This window comes from Electrona antarctica, assembly GCF_951216825.1.
Source record: "Electrona antarctica genome assembly, chromosome: 9".
Lineage (NCBI taxonomy): Eukaryota > Metazoa > Chordata > Actinopteri > Myctophiformes > Myctophidae > Electrona > Electrona antarctica.
In genome coordinates, this window is record NC_136790.1 from 2598573 (window position 1) to 2622844 (window position 24272).

Consider the following 24272-nt stretch of genomic DNA (forward strand, 5'->3'; position numbering starts at 1 on the left):
CTAATGCTTGGAATGGATTCAGCATCATGGAAACCCTCTAGTTTGATATGTCACATCATGCTACTTGAAGCATAAGGACATTTAGAAAATATTGCCTTATAATAGGATGTCAATGGTGGCCATACTGTACAGGCCATTTTCAACACTTTCCCCTCAGACAATTCCAGGCAACTGTATTTCTGTTATTCAGGATATATTGAAGATACAAAATCAGCTGAGTTTGGGGTTTTTTTTGCAATTAGTTAGAGGTTGATCCTGTATTTTCCATAGATTTCCTGTACTGGTACTCACTGTTCTTCTGGAATCCTCTCCACCGCTCTGAGGGATTGTGGGTAGCAGACGTAGCTGGCCAGCGCTTGCATCAGTGAATCTTTGATGTCTGAGAGATTGAGAAGAAATGCGAGAGTAAACAGAGAGAAAGGAAGAGAACATGTTTAGCGACTTTGTCAACTGCAAAAAATAATAACAGAGTTGATGTTTTTTTTTGATGTATGTAAGTATGCATGTACCCATTCTAACAAACATGTAGCCAAGTTGACACCTCTAGTCTCCACCCACAGGCAGGTCATAATGCTCTCTATTAAAAACATTTGAGAGGTAGAAATAAAAAGAACATGTTGGGATCTCACCCCTTCAGAAACAACCAGGAATAAAAGAACATGTTGGGATCTCACCCCTTCAGAAACAACCAGGAATAAAAGAACATGTTGGGATCTCACCCCTTCAGAAACAACCAGGAATAAAATAACATGTTGGGATCTCACCCCTTCAGAAACAACCAGGAATAAAAAGAACATGTTGGGATCTCACCCCTTCAGAAACAACCAGGAATAAAAAGAACATGTTGGGATCTCACCCCTTCAGAAACAACCAGGAATAGAAGAACATGTTGGGATCTCACCCCTTCAGAAACAACCAGGAATAAAAAGAACATGTTGGGATCTCACCCCTTCAGAAACAACCAGGAATAAAAAGAACATGTTGGGATCTCACCCCTTCAGAAACAACCAGGAATAAAAGAACATGTTGGGATCTCACCCCTTCAGAAACAACCAGGAATAAAAGAACATGTTGGGATCTCACCCCTTCAGAAACAACCAGGAATAGAAGAACATGTTGGGATCTCACCCCTTCAGAAACAACCAGGAATAAAAGAACATGTTGGGATCTCACCCCTTCAGAAACAACCAGGAATAAAAAGAACATGTTGGGATCTCACCCCTTCAGAAACAACCAGGAATAAAAGAACATGTTGGGATCTCACCCCTTCAGAAACAACCAGGAATAAAAGAACATGTTGGGATCTCACCCCTTCAGAAACAACCAGGAATAAAAGAACATGTTGGGATCTCACCCCTTCAGAAACAACCAGGAATAGAAGAACATGTTGGGATCTCACCCCTTCAGAAACAACCAGGAATAGAAGAACATGTTGGGATCTCACCCCTTCAGAAACAACCAGGAATAAAAAGAACATGTTGGGATCTCACCCCTTCAGAAACAACCAGGAATAAAAGAACATGTTGGGATCTCACCCCTTCAGAAACAACCAGGAATAAAAAGAACATGTTGGGATCTCACCCCTTCAGAAACAACCAGGAATAAAAAGAACATGTTGGGATCTCACCCCTTCAGAAACAACCAGGAATAAAAGAACATGTTGGGATCTCACCCCTTCAGAAACAACCAGGAATAAAAAGAACATGTTGGGATCTCACCCCTTCAGAAACAACCAGGAGAAACAGAGGATAGACAAGAGATGTCTTGTTATTATCTCACAATAGAGAACACAGGCTTTCCAACATGAGGTCATCATGATGCTCAGCTGCTTCATGAGGTCATCATGATGCTCAGCTGCTTCAACATGAGGTCATCATGATGCTGATGATGCATGAGGTCATCATGATGCTCAGCTGCTTCACCATGAGGTCATCATGATGCTCAGCTGCTTCACCATGAGGTCATCATGATGCTCAGCTGCTTCACCATGAGGTCATCATGATGCGCAGCTGCTTCACCATGAGGTCATCATGATGCTCAGATGCTTCAACATGAGGTCATCATGATGCTCAGATGCTTCAACATGAGGTCATCATGATGCTCAGCTGCTTCACCATGAGGTCATCATGATGCTCAGCTGCTTCACCATGAGGTCATCATGATGCTCAGCTGCTTCACCATGAGGTCATCATGATGCTCAGCTGCTTCACCATGAGGTCATCATGATGCTCAGCTGCTTCACCATGAGGTCATCATGATGCTCAGCTGCTTCAACATGAGGTCATCATGATGCTCAGCTGCTTCACCATGAGGTCATCATGATGCTCAGCTGCTTCAACATGAGGTCATCATGATGCTCAGCTGCTTCACCATGAGGTCATCATGATGCTCAGCTGCTTCAACATGAGGTCATCATGATGCTAAGCTGCTTCAACATGAGGTCATCATGATGCTCAGCTGCTTCACCATGAGGTCATCATGATGCTCAGCTGCTTCAACATGAGGTCATCATGATGCTCAGCTGCTTCATGAGGTCATCATGATGCTCAGCTGCTTCATGAGGTCATCAGCCGATTCACAATGTGACAATAGCACATTATAATGTTATTCTGCTTTATTTATCCGGTGCATGTTATTGTTTTTTTATGAAAATAAATGTAACATGTGATGCTGACTATGAGTAAAATAGTATTCTCTCCTATTCACGAGAGAGGTAATGGGCCTTGTATATACCTGGGGTGATTGACAGGTGACAGAGACTGATGTCGCCACCCAAGGTTTCATATGGAGGAAGTGACACGCAGGGAAAGGGGGAAACTCAAGAGAAGTGTAGGCCTACACGAGAGAAGTGGAGCTCCAGGTGCCAGATAACAATCATGTGACCAGATTTGACTGAGAGACTGCCATCGCGCAAATTCCAGCTTTATCCAGAATTATTTTTTTTCTTTTTCCAAAAATGAGTTAATAGCACAGGCAGACTCTTACTAGACATCTTACTCTTACTACACATACTAGAGCATGTCTGAAATAAGTGTCAGAGCTGAAATCGACATGTAAATATGAAATAAATGCTTAAACATGTAGCTAGGTGTAATGTTAGAGTCCACAGAAGTGAACCTTTCAAGCCTGTTTTCTCAACTCGCTGTTTTCTGCAAGACATTACTAGCCATATCTCCAAAACTGGTGGGTCAAACTGAACAACCAATGTCAATTTGAAGCTATGATTCCCTGCTTTCACATGACATGAAACAACGAAAATTAAAAAAAATCCAATGGCAGTCCCTCAGTCAAATTTGGTCACATATGTATTAAAGGGGAATTTCTCCCTAAACCTTTTTTTTACAAAAGTAAAAGTAAGTAAGATAATTATGTATATTGACCAAAAAATAAAGATATAGGGGAGCTGGGGCTGCAGCTGGAGATGAAGCTGGGGCTGGAGGGGTCTAACGCTATAACTCCTATTTAATCGTGCAATTGGTTTTTGTTTTTTGTTTACACCTGTTCTAGATGATGTGACAGAAACACTCCATGCATTGTTGACACTGCACTCTTCCTGGTCTACGTGAGCTGATGTTAGACCCCCCCAGCTCCAGCCCCAGCTCCAGCTCCAGCCCCAGCCCCAGCCCCAGCGCCCCTATATCTTTATTTTATTTTTAATATTTGTTTTGGTCAATATACATAATTATCAACTTACTTTTGTAAAAAAAGGTTTAGGGAGATATTCCCCTTTAAGGGGTACCCCGAACATTTTGTTTTTTTGTCAGACCCTTTAGAGCGGACACTATTTTAGTTTCTTTGGAACCCTTGGATAAAGGAACTGAATACCTCGTGCGCGCTGCGTTTAGTTAAAGAAGAACAGGACGGACACAGACTTTATCATTTATTTCATACCGAGCACGGTTGTGCATGCACCGTTGACTTTGGAGGGGGGGGGGGGGGGGGGGGTTATTGTTTGCATAGACGTTGCAACGCAAGGCGCTACAGAGAGCATTGGGACTGGTTTGGAGCGGGAGAGGGGTTTGAAAGAGAATATTGTTTCTTTTGTTGATTTAAGATTGTTTTCTTGTTTATTTATTTTATTTCATAGGGAGAGAAACAGGGACAGACGCACTTTATAACCCTACGATCCCGTTGTTTTAGTGCCTTAGTTCAGGGGTTCTCAACCCGTGGGTCGCCAAATTATTTTGGGGGGTCCCCAAATTATTTTATTTTTTTGGAAGTGGAAATGAAGAGTTTACATATAGTACACATAGTACATGCATACACCTTCCCTAATGATTATATCTGGTTTCAGTATTTATTTATGGTGTATTGTCTCTATTATTAAGGTTATTGTAGCAGTCAATTTATATTGGGGGTCGGGAGGGGGCGGGGGTCCCGAGACATTGCCAAAGCATTTCCGGGGGTCCCCGGCCAAAAACGTTGAGAACACCTGCGTTAATGATTTTCCATAATGTATAAAGGGCGATTGTTACAACAAGATGCTGTGGTTGTTAGAGGTCAGGTTTCAGACTGACCCTATTTCATAATATTCAATATAACAGCTGCAAATGATCGTTTATTGACGCGGTGTTGATTAAACTTTAACAGTGAAACGGAAGACATAATGATCATTTCACTTTAAGAATATCCACTATATCACTGCAGGTATCAGGAGAATATCCACTATATCACTGCAGGTATCAGGAGAATATCCACTATATCACTGCAGGTATCAGGAGAATATCCACTATATCACTGCAGGTATCAGGAGAATATCCACTATATCACTGCAGGTATCAAGAGCACTTATTATTCAAACATCCATTCAAAAAGTTGAGACACTGTATATTGATACTGTAGTATTTAAACCTACTGCTACTTAACCCACCTTCCTTAAAGGACAACTTTAGTTTTTTTCAACCAAGGTTCATGTTTTAGGTTGTTATTAGAGAAAGTAAAAGATGTGTTTGTTTTTTTTTCATTTGCTGCTTTCTTTCGTTTTAGCGATTTTAGCTATTTTTGACAGGGGGCGGGGGCATTCGAACATGGGGCTAAATATGTATTTTTTTACACAATTTTATAGCGATTTAATTTTGTATTATTTACTATCGTCCTACTAGACCCCAGGAAATTACATCTGGCCAAAAAAGATCACAGGATCTACTGAATGTGAAGGGGGGTACTATAGGGGGCTGTATGACTCAACAGGTCAGTTTGTCACCCCCTTCACATACAGTGATCTGTTGTGGCCAGATGTAATTGCCTGGGATCTAGTAGGACTATAGTAAATAATAAAAAAATAAATCACTATAAAGTTTTGTAAAGAAATACATATTTTGCCCCATGCTCGAATGCCCCGCCCCCCTGTCAAAAACAACAAAAATCCCTAAATGAAAGAAAGCAGCAAATGAAAAAAAATTAACACTCATCTTTCACTTTCTCTAATAACCTAAAACATGAACCTTGGTTGAAAAAAACTAAACCCATTTAGGCCTGACGTTGAAATAAAAAAAAGTCTTCTGAAAGAATATATATATATATATATATATTCAAAGATTTGTGCCGCATTTTCACGATTTAAAAAAAATAGCTGACCTACAAGCTCGTAGCGCGCCACTCGGTGGCGCGCTATGAGCTTGTAGATCTGCTATTTTTCAATAGCTAAAGTATAACATAATGCTTATAGTTAAAACACCAAAAGGGGTTCCCGCCCAGAGTGGGTTAACTGTATTGATGTTGTCTGTCTCGACACATACAGACATGTAACTACCTTTAAATCATTAAGACCTGAACCTGAGGCCGATTTCACACTTTCAAGATTTTTCAAAAAATACAAATAAAATAGCAGATAACACTTGTATATCTGCTATTTTTGAATAGCCAACGCAAAAATATAAAATGGCACAGATGCTTTGCCGGCACAAAATGTGCAACAGGCACAACATATTTGCACTAAACACAATGAAACACAGACGTGCTCAAACTAAATGTAAGGTGGGGTGATCAGCAAGTTGATCAGGTTGATTGATTTCTACCTGATGTTCCAGAGAGGTAGCCTCTCACTAGATTAGAGAGAGATTAGACCAGCAGACCACAAGACTGTCACTCAGCAACAATGTCTGTTAATAGCCAGCCAAAACTCTCACTGAATGGAATGAATTTAAAGCAGAGAGTAGGGCAACGTTTCTAGTAAGAAACAGGAACTCTTATGAATGGGAAATGGTCAAGTGCTTGACATGGATTGTGCATTACATTCACCCATTCACAAACACATTCATACATACACCGATTAGGGCACTCCCCTTGCAGTCAGAACTGCAGCATCACTCCCAATCTTCCGCCGTAGTCTGAAAACCCACCTTTTCAGACTCCATCATGGCCCATAGCACTTACCCTACCCCCTTAGACAGCACTTAGACTTAGATAGCATTTGATACAGACTTATAGCATGTTATGTAGACAGCACAATAATTGCATTGTATGTAGTCATAGCACTTCATAGTATATATGTACAGCATAGTATAGTATATATGTATAGTTTATATGTACAGTCATTATATAGATATGTTCTAGCTACGTTCTTAGCTTACGCATGTTTCTTGATAAATGCTTTTTATATATGTGATGTATTCCCATGCTTTTTGTTCTTGCTTAATGTAAATCGCTCTGGATTAAGAGCGTCTGCTAAATGCCTAAATTGTAAATTGTAAATTGTTCAGAGTCTTGCTCAAGGACACTTCGACTAACTCTAGGGGAGCCCGGTATCGGACTGGAAACCTCAGGGTTTCCATCCGGTCGCTCTACTGGCCACTCTACCCCCTGAGCCACTGCCGACCCTTATCTTCTTGTTTACAATTCAAAACTTACAATTAAAACTTAAATTATTAAGCACAAAAAAATGATGGCTACTGAAACTACCGTAACTATACATCTGTATTAACCCATTTTGGGCGGGAACCACTTTTGGTGTTTTAAACATTATGTTATAATTTAGCTATTGATAAATAGCAGATCTACATAAGCTCGTAGCGCGCCACCGAGTGGCGCGCTACGAGCTTGTAGGTCTGCTATTTTTTTTTTAATCTTGAAAATGTGCCACAAATCTTTGAATATATATTCTTTCAGAGTGAACGTTTTTAACTCAAATCTTTGCTTCTGGGGGGGGGGGGGGGGTCCCTGGAACAACATATTATCAGATGGGGGGTCGGCGGCCAAATACATATATTTTTGGGAGTCCTTGACATGAAAATGTTTGAGAACCACTGACATAGAAACATTTATCAGAAAACTGCTCTAAATGGGTTAATTTGGTGGTCTCCTTTATATGGCCTGTCCAGAGAAACCCCCTTGCCATACTGGGGTCTTCAGCATTTTGTCCCACCAACTGCGATGCGCCCGCCTCACCCCATGGACGATAAACAATAGGCCTATCTCACAGCATTTCCCCGCCCCCTTTCCACGCCCCCTTTTGGAGATAGTGGTGTTATCTTTTTTGCTGTCCATAGGCTTCCATGTTAAAAGAGGTATTTTCACAAGCCACAAACTACCGTTTTGTAAAGGTAAGGTTTATTCTACTTATTTGAGTTGTTATACCATTGTGTTTTCTTCATATTATTATCTGTCTTTGACATTTTAACATTAGGAAATGTACTTAGATTCTCCAGAGAAAAAAAGTGTAAATGCCTAATGTTAAATGACACCACTATCTACCGGAAGGGGGCGTGGAAAGGGGGCTGTGAGATAGGCCTATATCCAGAGCCTTTGTCAGTTATACGCAAAGTCACTATATTTCACTGTCCTCCGCTTTTCTTTTTTTGTGCGTGTTGCACACACACCAACAGGGTCTTATTAACCACCTGGCGTTCCTATTTTGGGCATGATGTCACACCATCTGCCAGCTGGGCTTCAGTAACCCTGCGTCACCACCAGGCTTTACACATGATGCCGGAGAGCCTGGTTTCATTCTGTATGGACCAGTGTGATCAAGTATAGACACCACCTACTCAAGAGATCACCTACTAATATCTGTAAGAAATATGATTCTTCCCCCGCATGAATGTCCAATCGAGTAGCCTAGTCTAACTACTCGCTACGAGTTTAGGATAAATGGTAAATGGTAAAAATGGTGCATTTATATAGCGCCTTTATCCAAGGCGCTTTACATAGATTGTGCATTACATTCACCCATTCATACACCGATGGCAGCGGAAAACCATGCAAGGCACCAACCAGCTCATCGGGAGCAATTAGGGGTTCAGTGTCTTGCTCAAGGACACTTCGACACTAACTCTGGGGGAGCCCGGGTTTGAACTGGCGACCTTGCGGTTACCATCCAGACACTCTACCCCTGAGCCACCGCCGCCCCGGATAGTTGGTGATGGACAAGCCAATCAAAGTATACCAAGAAATACTTGAAGAAACTTGCTGAATTCAATTCATATGATTCCACAGGTTTATACAGTAGGTAGGCCCTACCACCATTATGCCCCTGGTTATTTTATGGCCCACAGTAGACCATAATTATGGTGTCTGCTGCCAATTCTCTCTAAACCGGATCAGACAAACTGCCAAGTGAGTTGATCTCAGTCCAAGGCTAAAAGGGGAATACCATTTTATTTTAAATGTGATCAGTGACATCACGTCGGTGTACCGATGAAATTAAATGAAATGAAATTAAATGAAATGATTACTATATTTACCCAGGGTATCTGGGCTAAGCTCAAGAACTTGTTTCCAGCCAGGCCCTGCTCATAGAACATTTCATCGTAGTGGTTCAATGCCTTGTTCAAGGGCACTTCAGCGGTGGTAATTTTAACGTGTCGGACCGCTGATTCGAACTGAGGACCTTCCGGTATCAAGACCGCTCCGCAATCCGTTCGGCCACCGCTGCCACTAATCACATGACCATAAGTTTTTTTAATGATTTCATTATTTTCATTATTATTTTCATTATTATTTTCATTATTTTGTATAAGTTCAATGTTGAAAATGAGTCGTATTCCCATTTAAGTGGTTCAAGACCAGGGGTGGAGAGAGGTAACTAACCCTTGAGCACAACTCGGGCCAAACTGACAGTGTATGCAGGGTTCCCCAATAGGCGGCGTTCCCCAATAGGCGGCCCGCGGGCCATTTGCGGCCCACAGAGCGCCCCCTTGTGGCCCATGGAAAAACGTTTTGTTTTGTTTTGGGGGGGGGTGTCCCAGATATAAATGGCATTAAATGGGGGTCAGTAGCCTATGCATGTCAAACTGGGCACCCCCTCAAGGACCGCTGGTGGTCCCCGGACCACTGGTTGAGAACAATTTTTAATTAATTAATGAAAAAATTAAAAACCCAATTTTGACGGACTCGGCCTCCTAGTCAAAATATGGCCCTTGAGGAAATGTAATTGGGGAACCCTGGTGTATAGTTTAGTGCATCTTTGTAGAGTCTGGCTGAGGTGACTTTGTGGCGCTTCAGATTAGGCCCGAGTGTGTGATCGATCACTGCGTTCTCTTTATCGTGGCTGTCTAGAGTAAAGGCTACCTGACGCTCCAATGAACTAACAGGTAGCAATCTAAGTATGGAAATGAGAGCTGATAGGAAGAAACCATCAGGATGAATACATAAATGGATTGCGCGAGCGCACACACACGCACGCACACACACACACACAACAGACCCTAAACACAACAACTATTTCCACATTCCACTCAAACGTGAAAGTGTACAGACATACATATTACAGTACATACTCATAATGCAAGAAAGCACAGGAATAGAAAGATAACATACATGAACACTCAATCCCATTAATTACAGACCCCAGCAGCACAGCCACACACGAACAGACTATCTCCGGTGTGCCATTTAACACCTACTGTAACTGAAATATATCTGAGATTCTGAAGCACAAGTATTTATTTCATAACCACAGCAGGCCATGCCACCTAGCCTGAATTTTCATTTAGTTTCACTTCACATTTGCTTTAATGCGTGGCTAGTGATTCAAGGGCTGGAGCCGGGCTACATGCCACCAGCACTTTGAAAAGAGTTACAATGGAACAGACTGCAAAAACAAACGCTAACATATTCTCACTTGTGGAAAAAGTACTCCAAGGTCATATAATGTATTATTCATTATGGTACATGAACTGATACAACGCAGCAGTCCGTCAGACATTAGATAGTCAGACATTATGCATCGACGCACACATCACTCAATTTATTACATGGCTTGGTTGAATGCTTGATTCTGATTGGCCAATTGCTTAATTCAGCGGTGAGTTATCTCATGATAATGACCGCTGCCTAATCAAACCCTCTGAGCACCAGCTGCGCGGCTGCGCCCCGCTTGATTTACTGCCGTTTCCAACATAACAGCCATGTAAACACACACACACTAGTGACACACAATGTAATTTACAGCTAAACATTGCTCTTAAAAATGTTTTTGAAAACATTTGAGCGAGAAATAGACGAAGCAGGACCCGAAAATGGATTCTATTTGATCAACTCACTTCCTTGTTTTCCGACAGTGCTGCAGCCCACTGGGCAGACGCAGCCAGCGCGAACTTATGGAATACTTTTTTTGTTGTGTTTTGGGTCAATGTATTCATTTATGTTAGTTAGCCATGTAATAAGCGGGATAATATCTGGCTAGATGGTCATTGTTAATTCACCTTCAGGGAGTGTAACCACCTCGGTGGTTAAACTCCCTGTCGGTGAATTATCTCCCGACAATGACCACCTAGCCAGATATTATCCCTTACACAGTATACAGCTTTGTGTATCAGCTGAATGTATTCTAGAACTGATGATGTGAACTAGTGTCAAAGCGAATAAATCATTTGAATTGAACATATTTTTAAAGAGAAATCTCAGATAAGCAAGACTGTAGGCAGCAGCAGCTCAACTGAAATTATTATTATTATTATGTAAATGATTACAGACATACTGTATTAAGAATGGTCTTTAATATGTAGTTAAAGAAGTGCCAGGCCTTTTTTTAGGGGGGTGGTGTCGCGCGTCATCGTACGTTCTCACGGAAGACCGTTGACTGGCCCTTAAATAGGCTACCCGCTGCTATAGGCCTATTATTGTTATATCATTGACCTAAATGATTATTATCAACAATGATAGTATGATTAGGCTCATGTCTTTTTCATAAATTGCTTTGGACATGTGGAAAACTTAGTTAAACATGCAGAGTGACACATTAGGCATTAGGCCACTACTTTACCTGGATGACATCATCTTTTCGTTTTGACATGAAAGAATAATCCTGTACCGTCACCGTGTAGCGTTTGGTTTCATTAGCAGCTATTTGGGGATCCTTGGCATGGAAACATTTGGTAATCCCTGTTCCAATTATACTAATTAGTTTATTGAAAATCAGACCATCCGTTCTCAATTTTGACCGTGACGGCAACCTTGACATTTTGTCCTTTTTGACCCAAAACTTAATTGTCTCTTATCATCTTGCTAACAGCCGCAGCGCGCGCGCACGCACGCGCGTGTGATGTGTGTGTGTGTGTGTGTGTGTGTGTGTGTGTTGTGTGTGTGTTGTGTGTGTGATGTGTGTGTGTTGTGTGTGTTGTGTGTGTGATGTGTGTGTGTGTTGTGTGTGTGTGTGTGTGTGTGTGTGTGTGTGTGTGTGTGTGTGTGTGTGTGTGTGTGTGTGTGTGGTGTGTGTGTGTTGTGTGTGTGTTGTGTGTGTGTGTTGTGTGTGTGTTGTGTGTGTGATGTGTGTGTGTGTGTGTGTGTGTGTGTGTGTGTGTTGTGTGTGTGATGTGTGTGTGTGTGTGTGTGTGTGTGTGTGTGTGTGTGTGTGTGTGTGTGTGTGTGTGGTGTGTGTGTGTTGTGTGTGTGTTGTGTGTGTGTTGTGTGTGTGTTGTGTGTGTGTTGTGTGTGTGATGTGTGTGTGATGTGCGTGCGTGCGTGTCTCACCAGTGCCAACAATACGTGGATCAGCAAAGTGCTTAGCGAGGATAGCAGCGAGTTGTGTCAGGGTTTCTTCATAGCCTGCGAGGAGGGAAAGAGAGGAGATAAGAGACAGGTTCACACTTTTGCACAAGAAATGACAAGACCGTTTGTCTTCCACATTTTACACTACATGCTTGAAGACACTTTACAACATACAAAACCTTTAAAATGCATTACATTCACACACACATTCATACACCGATTGCGGCGGAAGCCATGCAAGGTACCAACCAGCACATCGGGAGCAATTTGGGGTTCAGTGTCTTGCCCAAGGACACTTCGACATGTAGACAGGAGGAGCCGGGATTCGAACCGCCGACCCATGGATCATTGGACGACCTGCTCTACCTCTTGAGCCACAGTCGCCCCCTGGCGCCCCCTGGCGCCCCCTGGCGCACAGCCAAATGCACAAATAGCTCACTGCCTACTGTAGTACCGCCTCTATTTTACTCCCATTCACTTCATGCTTCAAGCCGATTCATTTGCATATGATAGCTGGTGAACAAACAGTTGAAAGGGAGTGGCGTGAATGACCTGGTAGCTCCTCTACCAGGTCATTGGACCTGGTAGCTCCTCTATAACAGTGTAAACGGAGTGGTGTGACTGACCTGGTAGCTCCTCCATGCTGTTGGCCGGGCTGAAGTAGTTCTTCAGGGCGCTGTATGCGTTCATGGCCACGTTGAGGTAGAACTCTGGCGCGAAGGCGAACAAGGAGCCGGTGTTGTCGGCGTGCTCGATGGTACGTATGCAGACGCGAAGCAGCCAGTACACGTCCAGCATCTTCTCCTGGAGAGAAGGGAGAGGGACAGAACCATAGTGAGACATGGGGGGGGAAGAGGACATTAAAACAAACAAGATGACACGCGTATCATTAACCCATTTTGGGCGGGAACCCCTTTTGGTGTTTTAAGCATTACGTTATACTGTAGCTATTGAAAAATAGCAGATCTACAAGCGCGCTACGGCCTTGTAGGTCTGCTATTTTTTTTGCTATTTTTGAAAAGTCGCGAAAATGTGGCACAAATCTTTGAATATATATTCTTTCAGAGCCAACGTTTTTAACTCAAATCTTTGCTTCTGAGGGGTTCCTGGAACATGTTTTCAGATGGGGGTTGGTGGCCAAATACATATCATTTTGGGGGGTCCTTGACATGAAATATTGAGCACCGCTGATACAGAAACATGAGGTATTTCAGAAACCTGTCAGAATTTAGAAGACATTTTAAAAATGTCGACGTCAGGCCTAAATGGAAACAAGCGTTCTCCGTCGTGCATCTGTCCCCCTTTTCTGCAGCGTTACAGACTCTGGGTTGAGACCATAGAGTTATAATATATCTAGAGAGTTACAGACTCTGGGTTGAGACCATAGAGTTATAATATATCTAGAGAGTTACAGACTCTGGGTTGAGACCATAGAGTTATAATATATCTAGAGAGTTACAGACTCTGGGTTGAGACCATAGAGTTATAATATATCTAGAGAGTTACAGACTCTGGGTTGAGACCATAGAGTTATAATATATCTAGAGAGTTACAGACTCTGGGTTGAGACCATAGAGTTATAATATATCTAGAGAGTTACAGACTCTGGGTTGAGACCATAGAGTTATAATATATCTAGAGAGTTACAGACTCTGGGTTGAGACCATAGAGTTATAATATATCTAGAGAGTTACAGACTCTGGGTTGAGACCATAGAGTTATAATATATCTAGAGAGCGGATGAGGAGCGACAGGCCCGCCCCGCCCCCCCGCTATTCATTACAATGGAAGTCTGGGGGCTTGGTTGAGACTTCCGCGCGGCATTTCAGATTATGCGGTCAGACACCCATTGGCTTGGGTGGCGTTTCAGAGTATGGGGTCAGACAAGGCCAGCCAATCAGGACTAGGTCGCCCAAAGGTCCTCATAGCCAACAGCAGCGATCATAAGCCAGGTTTCACCTGGCAAAAACAGACAATAATGAAGAGAGTGCGCACACGCACGTGAGTATGGGCGCGCGCGCGCACACGCACACACAACACACCACACACACACACACACACACACACACACACACACACACACACACACACACACACACACACACACACCCCCCACCTTGGAGTAGATAGTGGCATTGATCCAGGCCAGTCTCCTACTGAGGTGGTTCAACTTCTCAGCAAAAACTTTCTGGCTCTTCTGAAGCTCATCCAGGATGTCCGCTCTCTGGAGGAACGATGGGGGGGAAAGCACAGCTTATTTATTTAAGATTGTTTATAAGGAATTTACACTACTATCACAGAAAAACCCTGAATTTAAAGCAGAGAGTAGGGCAAAGTTTCTAGTAAGAAACGAACAGACAGCACTCCTGCTAGTACGGTACTTTTTAATGAAGGCACGCGGCGAGGAAGGCATGCCGCTGAAACTTTTCCATGTCGATAATATTGAATTCAAATATTCAATTCCATTGTAAAAAGCAAATCATGCTTCAGAATTATAGACCACACACACACACACACACACACACACACACACACACACACACACACACACACACACACACACACACACACACACACACACACACACACACACACACACACACACACACACACACACACACACACACACACACACACACACACACACACACACACACACACACAGGTTTAGGGGAGATTGATATCCTTGTGTATGTGTAGCATACGCTGTGTGTCTTTATGTGCGGTGGCAAGGCTGGTCCCAAATATGCAAATACTCATTTGGCAGGTCGCTATTTGAATATTAATTTCAATATACGAAAGAATACACCGAATTCAGCAAGAATGCTAATTTCCATCCGTAGTCCCCGTAGAAAATGTATATAAATGAATAGAAATTCTATGTAATTTCTTTAACACATTCACATTGACTGACGTGATTTATCGTGCTAGTACCGAGTAAAGTGATTTATGGTGCTAGTACCTAGTAAAGGTGCTTTATGGTGCTAGTACCGAGTAAAGGTGATTTATGGTGCTAGTACCGAGTAAAGGTGATTTATGGTGCTAGTACCTAGTAAAGGTGATTTATCGTGCTAGTACCTAGTAAAGGTGCTTTATGGTGCTAGTACCGAGTAAAGGTGATTTATGGTGCTAGTACCGAGTAAAGGTGATTTATGGTGCTAGTACCGAGTAAAGGTGATTTATGGTGCTAGTACCGAGTAAAGGTGATTTATGGTGCTAGTACCGAGTAAAGGTGATTTATGGTGCTAGTACCGAGTAAAGGTGATTTATGGTGCTAGTACCGAGTAAAGGTGATTTATGGTGCTAGTACCTAGTAAAGGTGATTTATGGTGCTAGTACCTAGTAAAGGTGATTTATGGTGCTAGTACCGAGTAAAGGTGATTTATGGTGCTAGTACCGAGTAAAGGTGATTTATGGTGCTAGTACCTAGTAAAGGTGATTTATGGTGCTAGTACCTAGTAAAGGTGATTTATGGTGCTAGTACCGAGTAAAGTGATTTATGGTGCTAGTACCTAGTAAAGGTGCTTTATGGTGCTAGTACCGAGTAAAGGTGATTTATGGTGCTAGTACCGAGTAAAGGTGATTTATGGTGCTAGTACCGAGTAAAGGTGATTTATGGTGCTAGTACCGAGTAAAGGTGATTTATGGTGCTAGTACCGAGTAAAGGTGATTTATGGTGCTAGTACCGAGTAAAGGTGATTTATGGTGCTAGTACCGAGTAAAGGTGATTTATGGTGCTAGTACCGAGTAAAGGTGATTTATGGTGCTAGTACCTAGTAAAGGTGCTTTATGGTGCTAGTACCGAGTAAAGGTGATTTATGGTGCTAGTACCGAGTAAAGGTGATTTATGGTGCTAGTACCGAGTAAAGGTGATTTATGGTGCTAGTACCGAGTAAAGGTGATTTATGGTGCTAGTACCGAGTAAAGGTGATTTATGGTGCTAGTACCGAGTAAAGGTGATTTATGGTGCTAGTACCGAGTAAAGGTGATTTATGGTGCTAGTACCGAGTAAAGGTGATTTATGGTGCTAGTACCGAGTAAAGGTGATTTATGGTGCTAGTACCGAGTAAAGGTGATTTATGGTGCTAGTACCGAGTAAAGGTGATTTATGGTGCTAGTACCGAGTAAAGGTGATTTATGGTGCTAGTACCGAGTAAAGGTGATTTATGGTGCTAGTACCGAGTAAAGGTGATTTATGGTGCTAGTACCGAGTAAAGGTGATTTATGGTGCTAGTACCGAGTAAAGGTGATTTATGGTGCTAGTACCGAGTAAAGGTGCTTTATGGTGCTAGTACCGAGTAAAGGTGATTTATGGTGCTAGTACCGAGTAAAGGTGATTTATGGTGCTAGTACCGAGTAAAGGTGATTTATGGTGCTAGTACCGAGTAAAGGTGATTTATGGTGCTAGTACCGAGTAAAGGTGATTTATGGTGCTAGTACCTAGTAAAGGTGATTTATGGTGCTAGTACCTAGTAAAGGTGATTTATGGTGCTAGTACCGAGTAAAGGTGATTTATCGTGCTAGTACCTAGTAAAGGTGATTTATGGTGCTAGTACCTAGTAAAGGTGATTTATGGTGCTAGTACCTAGTAAAGGTGATTTATGGTGCTAGTACCTAGTAAAGGTGCTTTATGGTGCTAGTACCTAGTAAAGGTGATTTATGGTGCTAGTACCTAGTAAAGGTGCTTTATGGTGCTAGTACCGAGTAAAGGTGATTTATGGTGCTAGTACCGAGTAAAGGTGCTTTATGGTGCTAGTACCGAGTAAAGGTGATTTATGGTGCTAGTACCGAGTAAAGGTGATTTATGGTGCTAGTACCGAGTAAAGGTGATTTATGGTGCTAGTACCGAGTAAAGGTGATTTATGGTGCTAGTACCGAGTAAAGGTGATTTATGGTGCTAGTACCTAGTAAAGGTGATTTATGGTGCTAGTACCTAGTAAAGGTGATTTATGGTGCTAGTACCTAGTAAAGGTGATTTATGGTGCTAGTACCGAGTAAAGGTGATTTATCGTGCTAGTACCTAGTAAAGGTGATTTATGGTGCTAGTACCTAGTAAAGGTGATTTATGGTGCTAGTACCTAGTAAAGGTGATTTATGGTGCTAGTACCTAGTAAAGGTGATTTATGGTGCTAGTACCTAGTAAAGGTGATTTATGGTGCTAGTACCGAGTAAAGGTGATTTATGGTGCTAGTACCGAGTAAAGGTGATTTATGGTGCTAGTACCGAGTAAAGGTGATTTATCGTGCTAGTACCGAGTAAAGGTGATTTATGGTGCTAGTACCGAGTAAAGGTGATTTATGGTGCTAGTACCGAGTAAAGGTGATTTATGGTGCTAGTACCGAGTAAAGGTGATTTATCGTGCTAGTACCTAGTAAAGGTGATTTATGGTGCTAGTACCGAGTAAAGGTGATTTATGGTGCTAGTACCGAGTAAAGGTGATTTATGGTGCTAGTACCTAGTAAAGGTGATTTATGGTGCTAGTACCGAGTAAAGGTGATTTATCGTGCTAGTACCGAGTAAAGGTGATTTATGGTGCTAGTACCGAGTAAAGGTGATTTATGGTGCTAGTACCGAGTAAAGGTGATTTATGGTGCTAGTACCTAGTAAAGGTGATTTATGGTGCTAGTACCGAGTAAAGGTGATTTATCGTGCTAGTACCTAGTAAAGGTGATTTATGGTGCTAGTACCGAGTAAAGGTGATTTATGGTGCTAGTACCGAGTAAAGGTGATTTATCGTGCTAGTACCTAGTAAAGGTGATTTATGGTGCTAGTACCGAGTAAAGGTGATTTATCGTGCTAGTACCTAGTAAAGGTGATTTATGGTGCTAGTACCGAGTAAAGGTGATTTATGGTGCTAGTACCGAGTAAAGGTGATTTATGGTGCTAGTACCTAGTAAAGGTGATTTATGGTGCTAGTACCTAGTAAAGGTGATTTATGGTGCTAGTACCTAGTAAAGGTGATTTATGGTGCTAGTACCTAGTAAAGGTGCCTGCAGACTATAATTGTTCATCTCTCCCACTCCTAGCACACTCACATTCAATAGGATGGCTCCCACAGGTCCAGTAAGACAATATGGCCAAATGAAGAGGATTTTGACAATAAAGGGCAAGCTTACCCTTGGAGGACACCGTGCTAGCTTCTCCTCTGTGTCCTTCAGCGCCACTGCGTATTCATGGACATCGTCTGATACCACCACCATCTGCAAGGAAGAAAACACACACTTATTCACAGCACACTCCATGTCCAATAAAAAACATTTCCCAGACAGACATACAGTATTAACCCATTCTGGACAGGAACCCCTTTTGGTGTTTCAAGCATTATGGTATACTTTAGCTATTGAAAAATAGCAGATCTACAAGCTCATAGCGCGCCACCGAGTGGCGCGCTATGAGCTTGTAGATCTGCTATTTTTGAGAAATCGTACAAATGCGGCACAAATCTTTGAATAGGTATATATTCTTTCAGAGCGAACGTTTTTTTTATTTCGACGTCAGGCCTAAATGGGGTGAGCCCTGATGTAAAGATCTCAGGCGGCCGTAAAACCCTAAAGAATATTTGCATCATTTCAGTCCAAACTGACTAGTGGCCAGTGTTGTTTTCGTCGACTAAAACTGAGACGAAAAATGTTCGTCGACTACCTTTTTCCCCTGACAAAAACTATTGGAAACTAAATGAAAACTAAGCTATGGTGACTAAAACTAAGACTAAATATACTGACGATGTCATCAACAGATTAAAACTAGACTAAAATGTCAGGAAGGGACTAGTGGACAAGAGATCCAGTATAAGTCACTTGGTTGCATGCTGAAAACAGCCGATCTACAACTTGTAGATCAGCTGTTTTCAGCAAGTGTAAAAATAGTCATTACGACGGCATCAAGGACTGCCAAAATACATTTTAGTCGACTAAATCAACTGTAGATTTAGTCGACTAAAATCGCATGACATTTAGTCAACTAAAACTAGACTAACACCAAAACATTCTGGGTGACTAAAACTAAATGAAAACTATTCAAGAGACTATGACTAAAACTAAAATAAACATTTGGCGCCAAAAACAACACTGCTAGTGGCAGTGTGATCTGTCTCTAGGCCATGCCTGCCTACTCCCCAAGTGGTGTCCAGTTGGCGACACACTTTATTATTTGTTTCCCCCACATGAATGTCCAATCCAGCAGTCTAGTATCTTCAGTCGCGTTAAAGGTTGGAATTAAAACAGGGATATACCAAACGATTATAACACCAAACAAAATGAAACGATTATACCAAACAAAATAAATGATGCCACCTCTGGCCGAGGGGAATCATTTTGGAGAAGCAGTCTTGTGTCTGCCTGTCTGGTGACGCAAGTTGATCTCAGTCAACCCTAAATACTATGGGTTGACTGGATGGTAACCGTAAGGTTGCCAGTTCGAACCCGGGCTCCCCCAGAGTTACTGTCAAAGTGTCCTTGAGCAAGACACTGAACCCCTAATTGCTCCCGATGTGCTGGTTGGTACCTTGCATGGTTTCCGCTGCCATCGGTGTATGAATGTGTGTGTGAATGGGTGAATGTAATGCACCATCCATGTAAAGCGCCTTGGATAAAGGCGCTATATAAATGCACCATTTACCATTTTGAGTACTTGGTCCCGTCCACTACACCTTTTGTTTTTAGTCTGGATGTATCGTACGGATGTATCACCCCAAGCACTACCTGACTGGAAGGTTTCCGCTAACCACTGTCATGAACCATTAGGCACACATTGTTCAGTCAGGAGAGAACCGTTTCCCGGGTGACAGAAACAGCTAAATTGACCCCCCCCCCCCCCCCCACCAAAGCAATGTTTACTCAAACTGTTAGAATGCTTCATTTAACAGAAACACAACTAGCCAGCAGACTAAGGGGTGGGGTCTACATTTACTGTTGACGATAATAGATAGTCTTGACAGAGGGCGATGACAAATGTAATGCCTAGGACTGTTAACTCACTCAGTGCCACAGGACGCCTTTGGACGTCTCCCCTTTAACTGTTTTCAACCCCAATAGAGCGTCGCAGTCCCGCCCCCTACCATGGACCAGGACATTTTTCCCATAGACATTTCAAAAAGTATTTATTTAAAGACGGTTACGCCGCGGACAAAGCCAACTCGAGTCGTGACAACACAAACAATATTTTGGACCAAACAAATAATTACAAAGAAGAAAAACAAAAAAAGTGTTGTAACCTGCCGTTTTTTTCTTCTTTCTAATTATTTGTTCGGCCCAATTTTTTTTGTTTGTTGTCATGATTTGTCACGACTCGAGTTGGCTTTGTCCGCGGCGTAAACGTCTTTAAATAAATACTTTCTGAAATGTCTATGAGGAAAATGAACGGAGAATCATTTCCTGGTCCATGGTAGGGGGCGGGACTGCGACGCTCGGCACAAGCTACTGCCACCATGATGATGTCATGGTGAGCGAAGAACCTGATAATGTCAAACAATCAGGCAGCAACCAAACACAATTACTGTGGATGGTGTGAATGGATGGGAAGGAGGATATCAATTACTGTGGATGGTGTGAATGGATGGGAAGAGGAGGATATCAATTACTGTGGATGGTGTGAATGGATGGGAAGGAGGATATCAATTACTGTGGATGGTGTGAATGGATGGGAAGAGGAGGATATCAATTACTGTGGATGGTGTGAATGGATGGGAAGGAGGATATCAATTACTGTGGATGGTGTGAATGGATGGGAAGAGGAGGATATCAATTACTGTGGATGGTGTGAATGGATGGGAAGAGGAGGATATCAATTACTGTGGATGGTGTGAATGGATGGGAAGAGGAGGATATCAATTACTGTGGATGGTGTGAATGGATGAAAAATCGACTGACATAGAAACATAGCTTTTTCAGAAAACTGTCAGGAGGTAGAAGACATTTTTAGAATCTGATCTCAGGTCAAAATGGGTATATGGGTAGATATGGCTGACCGATACCGACATCATGAGCGTGGTCCCCACCTTGTGGTCCCCATCCAGCCACTCTACCCCTGAGCCACCGCCGCCCCAGGTGTTACTAGAACAGGCCATCCAGCCACTCCACCCCTGAGCCACCGCCGCCCCAGGACGGTGTTACTAGAACAGGCCATCCAGCCACTCCACCCCTGAGCCACCGCCGCCCCAGGTGTTACTAGAACAGGCCATCCAGCCACTCCACCCCTGAGCCACCGCCGCCCCAGGTGTTACTAGAACAGGCCATCCAGCCACTCCACCCCTGAGCCACCGCCGCCCCAGGTGTTACTAGAACAGGCCATCCAGCCACTCCACCCCTGAGCCACCGCCCCCCCCAGGTGTTACTAGAACAGGCCATCCAGCCACTCCACCCCTGAGCCACCGCCGCCCCAGGTGTTACTAGAACAGGCCATCCAGCCACTCTACCCCTGAGCCACCGCCGCCCCAGGACGGTGTTACTAGAACAGGCCATCCAGCCACTCCACCCCTGAGCCACCGCCGCCCCAGGTGTTACTAGAACAGGCCATCCAGCCACTCCACCCCTGAGCCACCGCCCCCCCCAGGTGTTACTAGAACAGGCCATCCAGCCACTCCACCCCTGAGCCACCGCCGCCCCAAGTGTTACTAGAACAGGCCATCCAGCCACTCCACCCCTGAGCCACCGCCGCCCCAGGACGGTGTTACTAGAACAGGCCATCCAGCCACTCTACCCCTGAGCCACCGCCGCCCCAGGACGGTGTTACTAGAACAGGCCATCCAGCCACTCCACCCCTGAGCCACCGCCGCCCCAGGTGTTACTAGAACAGGCCATCCAGCCACTCCACCCCTGAGCCACCGCCGCCCCAGGACGGTGTTACTAGAACAGGCCATCCAGCCACTCCACCCCTGAGCCACCGCCGCCCCAGGTGTTACTAGAACAGGCCATCCAGCCACTCCACCCCTGAGCCACCGCCGCCCCAGGTGTTACTAGAACAGGCCATCCAGCCACTCCACCCCTGAGCCACCGCCGCCCCAGGTGTTACTAGAACAGGCCATCCAGCCACTCCACCCCTGAGCCACCGCCGCCCCAGGTGTTACTAGAACAGGCCATCCAGCCACTCTACCCCTGAGCCACCGCCGCCCCAGGACGGTGTTACTAGAACAGGCCATCCAGCCACTCCACCCCTGAGCCACCGCCGCCCCAGGTGTTACTAGAACAGGCCATCCAGCCACTCCACCCCTGAGCCACCGCCGCCCCAGGACGGTGTTACTAGAACAGGCCAATTCACATTTTATAAGTGGACTGATCGGTGTGAAACTTTGTACGACTCCCCCTAGAGGTCAAGGAAGATTTTGCCATTTTTCACATTGGTCTTTTTATATAATTTGCAAAATAAATATGTTTGAGAGGCGCTGGCCCCTCCTATATACAGCTACAGTATAGTGTAGATTGTCGTCTTACACAAACATTAAATTTCCCGTCGACAATGAATGGAGAATTTACGTCATATGTACAGTAGACGAGCAAATCGGCTGTTTTTGTTCTACACAAAAACACAGACAACTAGAAAAAGTGCCTTCTGGGCACAGGTCTCCACCCCCCCCCCCCCCACACACACACACACACACACACACACACACACACAGGTCTCCACCAGGAGGATAGGACAGGTCTCCACCAGGAGGATAGGACAGGTCTCCACCAGGAGGATAGGACAGGTCTCCACCAGGAGGATAGGACAGGTCTCCACCAGGAGGATAGGACTGGGCACAGGTCTCCACCAGGAGGATAGGACAGGTCTCCACCAGGAGGATAGGACAGGTCTCCACCAGGAGGATAGGACTGGGCACAGGTCTCCACCAGGAGGATAGGACAGGTCTCCACCAGGAGGATAGGACAGGTCTCCACCAGGAGGATAGGACAGGTCTCCACCAGGAGGATAGGACAGGTCTCCACCAGGAGGACAGGTCTCCACCAGGAGGACAGGTCTCCACCAGGAGGATAGGACAGGTCTCCACCAGGAGGACAGGTCTCCACCCCCCCCCCCCCCCGCCCCACACACACACACACAGGTCTCCACCAGGAGGATAGGACAGGTCTCCACCAGGAGGATAGGACAGGTCTCCACCAGGAGGATAGGACAGGTCTCCACCAGGAGGATAGGACAGGTCTCCACCAGGAGGACAGGACAGGTCTCCACCAGGAGGACAGGTCTCCACCAGGAGGACAGGTCTCCACCAGGAGGATAGGACAGGTCTCCACCAGGAGGACAGGACAGGTCTCCACCAGGAGGATAGGACAGGTCTCCACCAGGAGGATAGGACAGGTCTCCACCAGGAGGATAGGATTAGAGGATAGGACAGGTCTCCACCAGGGGGATAGGACAGGTCTCCACCAGGAGGATAGGACAGGTCTCCACCAGGAGGATAGGACAGGTCTCCACCAGGAGGATAGGACAGGTCTCCACCAGGAGGATAGGACAGGTCTCCACCAGGAGGATAGGACAGGTCTCCACCAGGAGGATAGGACAGGTCTCCACCAGGAGGATAGGACAGGTCTCCACCAGGAGGATAGGACAGGTCTCCACCAGGAGGATAGGACAGGTCTCCACCAGGAGGATAGGACAGGTCTCCACCAGGAGGATAGGCCTGGGCACAGGTCTCCACCAGGAGGATAGGACAGGTCTCCACCAGGAGGATAGGACAGGTCTCCACCAGGAGGATAGGACAGGTCTCCACCAGGAGGATAGGACAGGTCTCCACCAGGAGGATAGGACAGGTCTCCACCAGGAGGATAGCACAGGTCTCCACCAGGAGGATAGGACAGGTCTCCACCAGGAGGATAGCACAGGTCTCCACCAGGAGGATAGGACAGGTCTCCACCAGGAGGACAGGTCTCCACCAGGAGGATAGGACAGGTCTCCACCAGGAGGATAGGACAGGTCTCCACCAGGAGGATAGGACAGGTCTCCACCAGGAGGATAGGACTGGGCACAGGTATCCACCAGGAGGATAGGACAGGTCTCCACCAGGAGGATAGGACTGGGCACAGGTCTCCACCAGGAGGATAGGACTGGGCACAGGTCTCCACCAGGAGGATAGGACAGGTCTCCACCAGGAGGATAGGACAGGTCTCCACCAGGAGGATAGGACAGGTCTCCACCAGGAGGATAGGACAGGTCTCCACCAGGAGGATGGGCACAGGTCTATAGGAGGATAGGACAGGTCTCCACCAGGAGGATAGGACTGGGCACAGGTCTCCACCAGGAGGATAGGACTGGGCACAGGTCTCCACCAGGAGGATAGGACAGGTCTCCACCAGGAGGATAGGACAGGTCTCCACCAGGAGGATAGGACAGGTCTCCACCAGGAGGATAGG

General features: G+C 44.7%; 1 protein-coding gene across 1 annotated transcript in view; it reads right to left on the minus strand.

Annotated features, from left to right (window-relative positions):
- Nucleotides 1-24272, minus strand: part of rnf123 (ring finger protein 123) — a 411050-nt gene that overhangs the window by 315730 nt on the left and 71048 nt on the right. Inside the window, exons 25-29 of the mRNA XM_079509716.1 lie at nt 18045-18128; nt 14045-14152; nt 12555-12732; nt 11911-11985; nt 292-379 (exon numbers count right to left, since the gene is read on the minus strand). Of these exons, the coding sequence (XP_079365842.1) occupies nt 292-379; nt 11911-11985; nt 12555-12732; nt 14045-14152; nt 18045-18128 (533 nt within the window). The remainder of the gene's footprint in view (nt 1-291; nt 380-11910; nt 11986-12554; nt 12733-14044; nt 14153-18044; nt 18129-24272) is intronic.